The sequence below is a fragment of the Rhynchophorus ferrugineus genome, unplaced genomic scaffold, assembly GCF_030347505.1.
Source record: "Rhynchophorus ferrugineus isolate W39M unplaced genomic scaffold, kcgeb_rfMv2 rfM1, whole genome shotgun sequence".
Classification (NCBI taxonomy): Eukaryota; Metazoa; Arthropoda; class Insecta; order Coleoptera; family Curculionidae; genus Rhynchophorus; species Rhynchophorus ferrugineus.
This window is the reverse complement of record NW_027472580.1, coordinates 82,918,910-82,934,092: the sequence shown is the minus strand read 5'-3', so window position 1 is coordinate 82,934,092 and position 15,183 is coordinate 82,918,910. Positions and strand designations below refer to the sequence as shown.

At 33.2% G+C, this 15,183-nt stretch overlaps 1 protein-coding gene across 1 annotated transcript in view; it reads left to right on the top strand.

Moving 5' to 3' along the window:
* Positions 1 to 15,183, top strand: part of LOC143206600 (lachesin) — a 251,602-nt gene that overhangs the window by 171,703 nt on the left and 64,716 nt on the right. Inside the window, exon 7 of the mRNA XM_076419216.1 lies at positions 8,014 to 8,154. Coding sequence (XP_076275331.1) covers positions 8,014 to 8,154 — 141 coding nt within the window. The remainder of the gene's footprint in view (positions 1 to 8,013; positions 8,155 to 15,183) is intronic.

The window sequence follows — 15,183 nt, the reverse complement described above, 5'->3', positions numbered from 1 at the left end:
AACAACTGAAAACAGTTCTTGTTTTCAGTTGTTCTTGAAAAACAAATGATATGTCTGGTTTTTGGGAGATGAGTTTTTAGGTAATAAGGCTTGCGATAAATTGCCTCTAAACTTTTTTGACCTTCCAAGCATTTCTTTTACAGTGATGTATTTTTTATTAGTATTTTATACTTTAAGTTGAAACCATATAGTCGGATATAAGGGAAATTGATTTAAATTGACAAAAATTGAACCACAGCAAATTTCATGAAATCAAACACCAACCGTAATTGATTTCGCACAATGGAATCTGGAGCCCTCCATAATTAATGTCTATATACCCTGAATACACCCAATAATTCTAAATCGAAAACTGCCATCTTATGCAGAGTTTTGTTATGTAGAAATATGTCAAAGCCATCTAATCTATAAGTTTGGCAATAACGCCTACTCACATTTACTGTATTTACACCATACATGAGCCTTTTAGTGATCATTTTTTCTAATTAATATATAATGATCAGGTTTTTTAAAAAAATTGTGACGACTCATGGCAAAGGGTTCAAGTACTGATATAAATGTGGGAACAAGAGAAGAATAATGTTGCGGTAATTTATTTTTAAAATGAAACAATCAATTTGAGAATAAGAAAAATCTAATTAAATACCTAAAATGCTTTATTTATGATTATTATACATAATATACAAATTTTTAATACAAAACAGAACTTACGTTTTGATGAGCCTTAAGGGACAAAGGTCCTATTTGTACTATTTGCAAAAATGCCTTAAAATGTAGAAGAAAGTTCCGCAAATGCTTACTTTTCGTATGTAAAGATCATATGACCAAATCGGTTACATGTACCAAATGTTAGAGATTTCTGCGACATATTTTTTTAGTGACTTCTTTCGATCTTAAAGGGAGTTCATTGTTCTGTTATTTACCTTTTAGATATGACGATATGAACAGGATCTGTTGTTGATATGTTTTTAATCTTTCTTAAATACGCCAAGTGGTTAGCTAAGAATTAAAAGTTGGATTTATACTGTTTTATATTATTTATTTAAATTGTTATTGTTTAACTATGCTGTCTAAATGTTAGATTAAGAGTTGTTCAAGTTAATGACAGATGAAAGTGAGACGAAATCCAAACCGCTAAACGTTTTTGTTTTCTTCTCTAATTCATTCATTTATTTTTCACATGTAGGATTTAGGGCTAAGATATATATATATATATATATATATATATATATATATATATATATATATAAATATATATATATATATATATATATATATATATATATATATATATATATATTGTTTACCAGGGTATGTATATATCCACCTAGATATTGCGTATTTGGATGATATGCTTGCTTAGTTCTATCGACCTGCGGCTGCGGTTTGCTATATAGCATCAATAGCTTCGTTGCTTAGATCAAAGAGCAAGGCCGTTTTGTTACCTTTATACGCTTCATATTTGACTAGATACGTAGAACTTAAATTCGGTTTCGTACTGCAAAATCAGCTTTGGTAAAAAAGAGGGGAAAGAATATTAAACCCCCAAATCAGTTTTATTTTAAACGTTGATACTAAACTAAAAGTACTATAGATAATTATTTAAAACCAACCTTTAAACTAGTTTAAAATAGGTTTATTAATGAAAAAACTAAATAGAAAAACGATCTTGTAAACCTAAAATATTTTTTTATTTTTTTCTTAGTAAATTTACTTAAGAGGAAATTGAAAAAAAAATCTTTGTTAAAAATAGTGTGCACCATTAGCTATGACCTTTCTCCTCAAGAAAATGAGATCTTGTTTAGGCACAACTGTTAGTCTTTAGATTCAGTCTTTGAACCGACTAATATCTTGAATCTTCATAAGAAGTGCTTGCTAATATCCATTGGTATGTGACTGGTACTTTCTTTCTGACTGGATCTTTTATTATGACGATTATGCATCATCCATCAGTGTGTCCACATATTCAGATCGTTAATTATTGTTAGTATTTTGGTAAGTTGATATCTGTTGGCTAAAATAGATTACAGGTAGAGTACAGTTTCGCTTTAACCACTGTGTTGTATAGACGTCCTAATTTTATTATGAATAGAATATGCCACAAGATCGAGCAGAAATAGTAACAATATTTGTTGAAACCACTGAGCGGAAATTGCGACAAAAACGTCCTAACCGTCAAATGCCTCACAAAATCACAATTTATCGTTTACATGCGAATTTTCGCCAGTACGGTACAACAGCGGACAGGCCTCGTGCTGGAAGATATCCGTCATCTCGTAACTCTGAAAATGTAGCTCTGGTGGGCGATAATGTTGCAAAATCACCTGAAACATCAATTCGGAGACGTGGTTCCCAGTTACGCATTTATGCGCGCAGTTGAGGGCTAATTTTGAAAACTGATTTGAAAATGTTTCCATACAAAATACAATTAGTCTAAAAATTGTCATCGATCCTGATCAACGAACATTTTTTTCTCAATGGCCACGTCAATATACAGGACAGTCGGTTTTGAGGAACACAGAATCCTCAATTAATTCATGAAACATCATTGTATCCTCTAAATACAACTCTATGGTGCGGTATTCATGCTGGACTCATAATTGGTCACTATTTTTTTCAACTCCCAATCAAGGCTTACTGCTTACTGCTTACTGCTACACTTATTGCTTGCCAGTACCTGATTGTGCCAGTACCAGACATGATTCGAAATTTTCTTGTGCCTGAAATGGAAGAGCAAGGACTAGAGGACATGTGGTTTCAGCAAGACAGAAAAAGAAGCAAGACAGTTCAATTATTGAATGCCGTTTTTCCACGAAGACCTATTTCGCGGAGTGGCGATTTAGCATGGTCAGCCAGATCTCCGGATTTAACAGCACCAGACTTTTTCTTATGGGGTTTTTTAAAATCAAAAGTTTATGTGAATAAGCCCCAAACGATTCAACATATTAAAGATAATATTCGTCATGAAATTGAAGAAACTCAGCCTCAGATGTTGCAGGTTGTCATGAAAAAGGACTTAAAAAGGGCCGAAATTTTCCAATATAATTTTTCAATCATAATGAAAAAAAAATGTAAAGACCAAGTAAATTTTTTATAAAAATCAAACTTACTTATCTTTTCTTTGAGCAAAGTTATAGGCAAACAAAATAGTAGCGGGACTTTTGTATAAATATAAACAACTATTAAATTCGAAGGTTTTGACTTTTCTCTATATAAGTTAACAGTTTCCATTTAGTATTTTTTAGGTGTTCACTTGGTTCAATACTAAATATGGGAAGCTAAAAATTGCATCTCGGCATATATTACTTCGCGGCTTCATTGAGTTTTCTATGGCGAATTGTGACAGACTATAAAGAGGGGATGTACTACAACGTAAGTGCAAAAAGTAGTGGGTTAGTAGAGAAAAAGTATACAGGTCAACACTGAAGAGAAATAATCGTGAAAATAAAATTATGCTGTGTCTAAGGTAGTATCGTACTTGACCAATACGTCAAACATGCTGAAAAATGAAATATATTGAAACAAACTTGTTCAGTTCGTGATATCAGACGAAGATGTATGAACCCTTTCCTGTATAAATAGTGAGAGAGGAAACGACGGAGATAATTGCTTGGAGCAGTTAATTGTATATGTGCTTATATTTTCCAACAATAATATAAGGGAGACGGAGAGGTACATATCCTTCATGTACTAACTTTTAAAAAGAAAATGAAAAAATAATTACTGAACACTATCAACATGCAATTAATAATTTCATTTTAAATGAAGTAGAATTATTTTTATATTTGAATGTTCTGTGGGCCTGCAAAAAGGAACGTAATTTTTCTATGGAATGAAATAACACCCCACAAATTTTTTATCGTATGTTGATATGTTAATTGCTATTTTCAAGTAATAACTAATTCATGAGTAATCAAAATATTACCTATTATTTCCATTAAAACCGTCAAAAGTATTTTATCATTTATCTATCACAATATTAATCTTTCTATCCTATTACATTAAGAATATTGAAAAATATAGTTCCAAAATGCTGCTATATTAATATACAATATATAAATATTATTAAATATTATTACATATTTATATTACATATATATCTATGTAAGCATAAATTGGGTACATTTTATGTGTTTTGGATACACGACTGAAACAGTCGATAGTAAAAAGTAACAAAATCAGTTCAAATCAATCAAATCAATCAGGATCAAAAATGGCGACTGAAAACAGTCGACTGAAACAGTTACGATTTGTATGCTATAGCTGTATTAGTTTAGTTTGTTTGAAGATTACGTTATCATTTATTCTAATATCATAATACTTCTACGAGACAAAAATGCGAAAAAATATACCTGCAGTATTTTATAAAGAAGAATTCTAATTTCCAAATGCATAGGAAATAGTCTTTGTTCTGTTTTAAGCAATATATTTAAGGATTTCTTACTTTTAAACTAGAACTGCTAAAGCAATTTCAGATAAAGAGTGGAAACCCCCTAATATAAATTCCAATTTAGTCCGTTCTATAATTTCGTTCGTGTTCTCGCCTTTGTGATTCTGTTTCTAAGTACAGCGTTTGCCAACTTGCATAACTACCGGAATATCGAGCTTTTATTTAGTATTTGTTAATAGCACCGATAAATGCTTTTGTTTAATAAAAACTTTGTTTTATAAATTCTGTAATCTTTTTATATTTCAAAGTGACCTTTTTACCAACGGGAGTTATTCTGGATTGAACCTACTGTCTAACGTGGGCTCCGAACCATGGTGCTCGGCATTAAACCTACTGAATGACGAGTTACCAACTTGGGAATCATTCCAAAAGACATCCGGTCTTATCCAGCGTGCTTACTGGCGTGACTGGCATCATTTTCCATGTCGTATTTTGCACTCTTGCCTATGACAATAACTAATATTAAAGCATGGCCCATTAGGGTTCGAATCCTCGATTATCGCAACAGTAGGTGAGCCTTCCTGTCGCCTTTACCACTGAGCCAACCAAGAAGGCTCCGTAATTATTCTTAAAAAAATTTAACTCGTTGTTTCTTCTCTTATAGTCACACCAAATACTGCTTGAAAGGTAGCAATATCTAGCGAAGAGATATTATATTAAAACTATTAATACATATTATAACATAACCTCTCCTTTAAAGAATTTTTAATATATTTTAATCACTTTTTCAACAAATAGTTAATCATGTAATCAACTTGGAACATAAGTTCGTTTATATCTGTATTTGTGCAGGGTCATCAGTTATTCTATTTTGATATTGATGATTGTGATCAATTGAAAGTTTTGTTTTTGGGAACTCATCCCAAATCGGCAGATACATAAAATGACCTGTTATGATATTTAGTAAAGTAATACTTTAATATAATCGTTATTTGGGCATTATGACTTATTTATGTAAAACCGTACACAGAAGTTCAACTTATTTATTATATAACTTCTGACTACTTTATAAACTCAGAATGCCAATTGTGTAATATAATTTTAACTTTATAGTGATGAAAAGTAAAGGTCATTCCAAACATTAAAATTAACCAATGTTTTTATTAATTACATCTTACATTAGATATGCTTAGTAAAACCTTAATTTAGAATTAATTTATTACCACTCTTCTGTTGTACTTACATTAACACACACGAAAGGCGAGTACGAGTTTAATACATCAGTATGTATTTCCTAAATTAAAATAAAACTAATCTACTAAAACTACTTACGCTAAACTTAAAAATACACTTAAACGCTAAACACACAAGTTCGTGTTCCACGTTTAACGCAAAATCTTAGGTCACATCGTGTATCCGTTTGATTTCGAGGTGTCGCTCTCCGTTGGTTACTTAGCGATAAGCATTGGTAATAATTCGTAGAACATTTTATTGGCTGCGTTGGAATACTGTTGGTTTTATGTTTTAGTGCAATCCCATATTTGCATACTATAGGTTCAAATTATCTTTCCTTTTAGATCAAGTTAAAACTATCTTGCGACTAACCAGTACAGTTGCTTGATTTTGAATCTAATCTGCTCTGAATTTCTGCTCTGCTCATAATGACCAAGCCATGTCATGTTTCCATTTTATTTGAAGCCTTATTAATTTGTGAACATAACAGGTCAATTTTAAAGTGCACGACCGAACACATAGATGGCGCTACTAGAATTATATCCATATGTTTTTTTAATTAGCCCTAAATCTCAAAAGATGGGTATATAAATTTTACAGCTGTCGGCACATTAGTTTGTGAATTATAACATTTTGAGTAAAGCAACTTTTGTTATTGCGAAAAAAAATTGATAAAAAGGAATTTCGCGTGTTGATTAAATATTGCTTTTTGAAGGGAAAAATACAATTGAAGCAAACACTTGGCTTGATATCGAGTTTCCGGGCACTGCTCTAGGAAAATCAACCATGAAGAATTGCTATGCTAAGTTTAGACGTGGTGAAATGAGCACAGACGACGGTGAACGCAATGGATTCTCAAAAAAGGTTGTTACCGATGAAAACATTTAAAAAATGCGCAAAATGATTTTAGGTGGCCGTAAATTGAAACTGAATGAAATAGCCGACACTCTAAAGATATCAACTGAAAGTGTAAATCATATAATTCACGAATATTTGGGTATGACAAAGCTCTATGTAAAGTGAGTGCCGCGCGAGCTCACTTTTAACCAAAAACAACGACGAGTTGATGATTCGCAGCAGTGCTTGAAGATGATCAAGCGTAATTAACCCGAGTTTTTGTGTCGATATGTGACAATGGATGAAACATGGTTCCATCATTTCACTCCGACGTCCAGTTGTCCGTCATCGGAGAGGACGATGAACCCGTTCCAAAGCGTGGAAAAACAGTCGGCCGGTAAGGTTATGGTGTCTGTATTTTGGGATGCGCCTAGAATGATTTTCATTTACTGCCTTGAAAAAGGAAGGACCATCGACAGCGACTATTACATAGCGTTATTGGACCGTTTGAAGGACGAAATCGCCGAAAATCGGCCGCATTTGAAGAAGAAGAAAGTGCTGCTTTACCAAGACAAAGCACCGTGTCAAAAATTCATCAATTGTAATTTTTAATTCTCTTCCTGTTATTTCCTGTTCTCAGATCTCAAAAGAATGCTCCCTGGGAAGAAATTTACGTCGAATAAAGAGGTGATCGACGAAACTGAGGCCTATTTTGAAGCAAAGGACGTACTACAAAAATGGTATCGAAAAGCTGGAGAGTCGCTATAATCAGTGTATCACCCTTGAAGGGAGTTATGTTGAATTTAAAAAACTAATTTTGCTAAAAAAAATTGTTTTACTATGGTGGTCTGGGGACTTTTCAATTGACCTGTTATCAGCTATGTTATCGTTGGATCCATAGTAACTTAAATGTACGGAGAGTTTTCTTTGTCAAAACTGTTTTAGGTTTGTAATAGATAGTGACAATGACTGCTGCGAAATCATATATAACATCGTTTTAATGTCAAAACAGCTAAATAGTTTGATTATTGTCGTTTTCATTAAGGATGAACTATATTTTAATGCTAAAATTAAACAGTTTTGATATAACTATACCTAAATTAAGGAAATGTATTATAATGGCATTGACCTTTGACCTGAGAAAAGCATGTATTGAAACTGTTTAGTAAGCTGCCACCAGAAATCGATTGGATCAAGCAAACATATCATTCACAGGCATCTATCGATTAGTAAACAAAAGACAATCTCTATGCCATATCCTAGTAAATATACGTCTCGTTAAGCATAATACTGGCCCTGAATTTTGTCTAAGGTAACGACCGAACAGATTAAATACCAATAACAAGCCAACATACTGTAAGACCAGTTATTTAAAACCATTTTTAATTTGTAATATTATTTATATTTTCTCACCCTCTAGTACACCTAAACCAATATTTTATTACCCTTAATTTAATTAATAGTTACTTTACTAAAACCCTTTTATACTATGTATGTAGGAGACTCACTCACTGAAAATTAAAGCTTTGTGTTTTTGTGCTTTGCTTTTACAGTTCCTCCGATGCTATCTATACCCAATCAACTAGAGGGCGCTTACATCGGTCAAGATGTCGCTTTGGAATGTCACACCGAAGCTTTTCCCACTTCTATCAATTACTGGACCACCGATCGGGGAGACATGATTATCTCCGGCAGTGAGTATTGTTTTTATTTGAAATTACTGTAGAGTTAATTACTTAAGTGCATTAAAGGAGGTAAGATGCTAGTGAAGGGAAACCAATAAACGTATCGATTGTTGGATCGATGATAGAGAGCAGCCCCTTTTCCCAAAAACAAAATCATCTAAAAATGTTAAAATGTTAACTTTGATAATAATATTTGAAATTAATACTGACCTTTATATTGACTAAGAATGTATCTGTACTGGACCTATTGCTTAACGTAGGCTTCAAACGACGGTTCTCAATATTGAGCTTACCGATTGGTAAGTACCAACTTAGTTACACTAGCTTAAAATTGTTAACTTCCATTGGCATTGAGGTAAAAATGGCTAGAAAGCTGAGTTATCTAATTTGTAGTTATATCTAATTTGTCCACACTGGTTTGAAAAACAGCAATGTTGGTACATTTAAATGTACTAGTGATCGCTCAGTGGTCGAAAGGGTCAGCTGTGACCATTGTTTCTTTAGCTATCATGTTTTTCTCATAACAGTGTAAATTGAAAAATTTAAAGTAGTAGAACTTGTTTGTATATCAAATCACAGCATATATGAATAAAACAATTTTGAGACTGATATTTGATCATAGCATATATATTAAGAGTAGAATAGTGTCTGATCGAGCTCACACAAACCGATGGTGTTATGTTCGTCAATACCTCTTTCCATAAATCCAGACAGTTCTGGTTTGAATATCCTTTTCGGCCTGAATGTCTATTACAATACCCCATATCAACTCAATTGGATTGAATGTGTAGTGATAGGGAGGAAGACATAATACAATGTCGCCATAACGTTCTGTTATCTGATCTATCATGTTTATTTTTTCAGGCTTATTCTTAAATTCTCTCAAGAAAATTACATAAAATACAAGTAAATATTTCATATCTATTTACCGAGTAACAATTTGAAATAGTTCATTCTTTAGCATGGTTTCCTGGAAACTTGTTATGTACTTCAAGCCCTTCCTTAATTGCAGCCTTTGTTGATTCACTCGTTGGGATTTTCCCCACCACTGTACTATATATTGTTAGATATGTGGTAGATATAGTAGATATATGGTGCATTGTACATAATAATAAGTGATGCTTCCTCCAAGTTCTTTAATAGCTGATTTTCAAACTACTGCAAAGACATGTTCTGGTTCATTCCTCGGTAGTCACCCTTTGGGTTTAGAGGAAAACACTAATTCTGCAAAAGGAATAAAACCATTCCTGTTTCCAGCATGAAGAACTATATGTCTGCGATGAATTATTACTAAATGTTGTGACTAATAAAACCTAATCGATAGCTAATTCAACTTTACCTTTTTCCTTCAACTTTTGATATCTTTGCACTATATTTATTATCATCTTGCCATGAGCGACCCAATGTACCGTTCTAAAATATTCATAACTCATTTATATATATATATATATATATATATATATATATATATATATATATATATATATATATATATATATTAAATTTATATAGTAATTCCTTGTTTTTTTTATGTTTTTAAAAATTGTTTTCTCTAAAAGCAATCTCTGGAAGTTCCATTAAACCCTTCGTTCTATATCCCTCAAATAGCTGTTTTGAGTCAAATGTTTTGACTTTTTATGGATACTTTCCAGACTAACAATTTTCTCTAACTATGAAATCGAATAGATAGTTATTATTTTATTAGTTATAACAGTTATTTACATCGACAGTTCGCATTTTCAACAAAAGATATTGCTGATCAAAATTAATGCAAACACATAATAATAACAGTATACACATTTTTTTATTATTAATATTAAAAATATGGGTTTTTTCAAAATTTTTATATAATATACATGTATATATATATAAATATTGTATTAAGACACAATATTCATTTTCAAGGACTTTTCCCATTATTTGTTCGGAAAAAACGAGACACGGGACCCGAAAAAAATTACACCCTCCCAATTCGCTCCCAATTTATTAAGACCGTTTTATCGAAAGCTGTTCTTTTCGTTCTCGCGCTCGTTATCGAACGCCCTCAAAAATCTTCATCCCTTATTAATATTTCAGATGGCCCGCAAATAAATACGACCCCAAATGGGTTTTTTTTCTTCCTCTTCTTCTTTCCCGCGCTCTCTGCGAGAAGGCAGAGAGGGGCGGAGAACCCCGGCTACCGTCGTCGTTTCGGAACTTTTCTAATTTTCGGAAAGTTGTCGGCATAATAAGTTTACATGCCACCTTTTCGCGAAAAATCAGCCATAACGAATTGGGAAAGTCGACGGCGAACGTCCTCGGTTCGGGTGGAAAGTGGAAAATTAAATGTTTTTCCGACGATAATTCGTTAAGTGGTTTCGCCGTGCCGAAACGGACGATGTAAAGAGGTGTTGTGTTTTAAAGTCGACGGTGGTAAAGTTACGACTTATTACGACGGGGAATTGGATCAGAGGTCAGTTTCATATAGCGTATTGGGGTAACAACGGTGTGAAAATCATAGCTAGAGTGAAAATAAGTTCCTACTTAAGGGTGGAAATAGGTGTGGGTCGGCGTTTTTCGGTTCCTATTTATGAATAATTTTAGCCAATTGAGAATTAATTTCTTTTGTTTATATAAGGTGAGCCAAAATTTCCGCTACTATTTTGAATGCGCGCCATCTTGGTTACGTAACGTTTAGCTCACTTTCGCTTTAACCATTGTGTTGTGTAGACGTCCAAATTTTGTTATGGATAAAAATACGCCACAAGCATGATCAGAAATAGTGACAATATTTTTTCAAAATAATCGTTCCATTATTGCCACTCAGCAGGAATTGCATCAAAATCATAATTTAACGTTTATATGCGAATTTTCGACAGGACCGTACAACAGCAGACAGGCGTCGTTCCGAAAGACAACTGACATCTCGTAAAGCTGAAAATGTGGCTCTAGTGCGCCATAGTGTTACGTAGTCTCCATAAACATCAATTCGGAGACGTGTTCCCGGTTACACATTTCTGCACGCAGTTTAAGGCGAATTTGGAAAACGGATTTGAAATTGTTCCCATACAAAATTCAATTAGGCCAAGAATTGCTACCAAGAGGGGTTGTGTACAATAATGCGATCATAATTCTGTCTGGTGAAATTGAAGATATTTCAAGTCCATTTTCTTCTCAGTGTCCTCGTCAATTAACAGAACAGTCGCTTTTGGGGAACACACAATCCTCAATAAATTCACGAAAAGTCATTGCATCCACTGTATGGGTGGTATTCATGCTGGAAACATCATTGGTCCCTTTCTCTTTTTGAAAATGGATAAGGTGTTGTAGTTAATGTTACTGCTGGACGGTACCAAGACATGATTCGAAATATTCGTTCGCCTGAAATGGAAGAGCAGGAACTAGGGGACATGTTGTTGTATCCAGATGGGGCCACAGCACACGTAGCTCGTTCAACAATTCAATTATTGAATGACGTTTTTCCACGAAGATTAATTTCGCCGAAGTGATGGGGTATTTTAAAATCAAAAGTTTCTGTGAGTAAGCGCCAAACGACTCAACCTCAGATATGGCAGGGTGCCTTAAAAAAAACCGAAAGTTTAGCCGATATAATTTTTCAATCATAATCTAAAAAAAAATGTAAAGACAATACTTTTTGTGGAAACCAAACTTACTTATCTTTATTTTGAGAACTTATACTATATGTATTTAAGAGTTTATAAACAAATTTTCAAAAGGTTTGTTTATGTAATATTTTAAAGTCTTCTTTTTACCAACGAGAGTTTATCAGGCTCCGAACCACGGTTCTCGGCATTAAGCCTACAGACTGGCCAGTGACCCACTAGAGACCATCCCAGAAGACATCCGGTCTTATCCAGCCTAGATACTGGCGTGACTATTCGTTATTCGCTATTATTCCTTGTTGGATTTTCCACTGTTGCCTATAAAGACATTTACAACTACAAAATCACACATAAAGTACATCTATACCACAATATGATTCGAAACCCCGGCTATCGCAAGAGTAGGACCACCCTCCTGTCATCTGTACCACTGCGCCAACTCAAATGTTATTAAATCAAACATTGAGAGAAAACACGTTTTAAAGTAAGAGTAGCAGTAGAGGAACGACAATAATTAATTAATTTAAACAACTTACTAATTAGTAAGCCATTCCAGCACCATATTGCAGTCTTTTATCAGCTTCATATGTGTTATTTTCATCTTACTGCTGTTCTTTTCGAGCTTTTCAAGCTTCGTTACTGTTAAGAGAGTAGCGTCAATTGTCAACTTCTTGGGCATAACTGAAACTTTTACCACCAACGCTAATACTAATTTCGTTCAGACTTACTAAAATACTGCAAATTCCTTCATTAAATAAACACGCAGATATAACGCCGAGACTTTCAACGATTTTTAAACTAGAATGCAAATGTTTTGGAGCGAATAGCCAAACTGTTGAATCTTTCATATGCATTTTGGGTATGACCGTCTAAACATCTCTCGAGTAAATCATCTTTCACTTAAATCTTCATTTTGTTCCTCTTTCTATTTTTATTTTCTTTCCCTTCTTTCTTTTCTTCTTCTTCTTTCACTTTTTCTTCTTCCTTTTCACTATAATTATTTGAATGCCGATTCTTATGAGTAGTAGTACGGCTTAAACCGCCATGCTCGTTTTTCGGACACAAAGACATTTTTTGTATAAATGAATCACGCCATAAAAGTTAAGTTAGAATTTATTTTAAAATATAAATATCCTTGCTGGGTTCTTAATGCTTCTATACCTTTATAACCAAAGTCTGTATTCTTAAAAGAAACAAAGAATCGCTCCAATACAGTAATACGTCAAGCGCTCCACCCATTAGACCGGGGGACGTTCACCAAAATGCTTATAACTATTAATTGGTATGGAAGTTTACTTTGAAATTATCAGAGCATGTTCTGAAATAGTACTAATACAATTTATGAAACAAAAAACATTTTAATTTTTTGAAGTTCCAACATTAATTTTCCTCCTTAATATGATGAATAATATTTTTTATTTAAGTTAGTAAATCACCCGGTGAACTTCATACCACCATAATATTGCAAATTTTCTCCGACAATAACAACAGTTATTTTGTCGATTGTTAGTGAAATAAACCCCTTTCCGTGCTCACCGGCATGTAATTTGTCAGGCTTGATGATGACCTTATCAGATCGTCAGATGTCATCCGATTCACTGCTGTTTTAAACATTTTCTCACAACGTCTATTAACTTCCGCATTTAGACTGTCCATAAAATAATTTTGGTACGGTATGATGATCTGCATCTATTCGTAATAAGAGCGCTCTTAGTAAGTGATACATTTATCCTTGTGCCCGCAATTGTTTAAGATGTTTTTACCTTGTTTCTGATACAAATTCGAATGTTTGTGCAAAAACTTTTATGGTGTAATATCTGCGCCACACTACGTTACATGGATACAATATATTCTCAGTATTATATATTTTTATGCTGACGGGAATCTAATGAGCCTAGTGGATTTGATGGTGGTAACATAACCTAGTAGATTCGCCGCTGTATATTAATGCCTTCTAATATCGACAAACGAAGATCATTTCTCCAATTGCTACAGATTTTTTGGCTCTATAACCTACTTGCGTATCACAGTTTAATGCTGTAGGAGCACTGCATCGGCCGATTTGCCATAGAGTAATAGAGAGAAAATTCAAAGGGGGTTTCTGAAGAGAAGTTCGCTACGTTCAATATCTATATGTGGTTATAATCGTCTATTCAAGTAATTTGATTGGTTCCTTGATAAAGTTTGACATATATATGCGGCACGTGCCATCCCTGATGTGACGTTTCATTAATCAATGATATTTAAATAAAAACAATGTAATTGATGAAATAAAATTATTTAATAAAGTTCGATAACAATATAAAAATAAATCACTACATAGTATAAAACAAAGTCGCCTTTTCTGTCCCTATATCCCTATGTGCGCTTAAATCTTTAAAACTACGCAACGGATTTTGATGCGGTTTTTTTCAATAGATAGAGTGATTCAAGAGGAAGGTTTATATAATACATGCATAATATACTAAGGCAACATTGCTAATTTTAGAAGTTTCTAACGTGATGTCGTAAATTAACCTATTTTTTTAGGCTTATTTAGCAATTAGCAAAAACCCTGCCTAACACTACGAGTTGGATCAAATTAATGTACTACAGTATTGTACACCATAAAAAGGTTTTCAAAAAAGTCCGCGATGGTATATGTTTATCTTTTAGGGATAACCCACATTAACCATTTTTATTGTTTACTTTTTACGTGAGAAAATGGCTTATTTACGAAGCTATTTTAAGCAATACGGCATTAATCCTTATCGAATTAAGTACCTTAAATACAGTGAGCAATTAATATAGATCAATATGGTTCCTTACAGCATGTAAATTAAACAAATATTTTCGGAGATATTACAAATTTAAAATTTGCGTTTAAAAATGTGTAATGTAATAAAAATTGTATGAATTTAGATATTCCAAAGATAGCAGGAAATCTTCATAGTAAGTATAGGGGAAGAGGAATTGTTTTACTCCAAATTTAATGCGTGCAGGCCAAGGGCAGTAATGAATGAACCAAAAATACTGGATCGATTTTAATATATGATATGTTTTCATTGAGTGACATAGGCATATATATTTTATGCCCGTGCAAAGTCGGAGCGGGCCGCTATGTTTTTATATACAACGTTCATATTTTTTCTGTAGTGTATTTAATTTAGTATCAGCATTGCATCCGTGCGAAGCCGGGGCGGGTCGCTAGTATATCTATAAAATATAAATATAATATAATATAATGTATAGTTTTTTTAATTCATTTATATTTCAGTCGCTCCAACACAGTTGTATTATTTGGCAACTTCAAACAGGATACATTAAAAATCATCGTGGTCCAGTAGACTGAATATACTGGCACGCTAAGTATTGAGATGAGATTGTCATGAGTAGGGTTGTGTCTTATTTATAACCAAACTTCTGATATCAGCATAGTGTTCAATTCAAAGCCTTA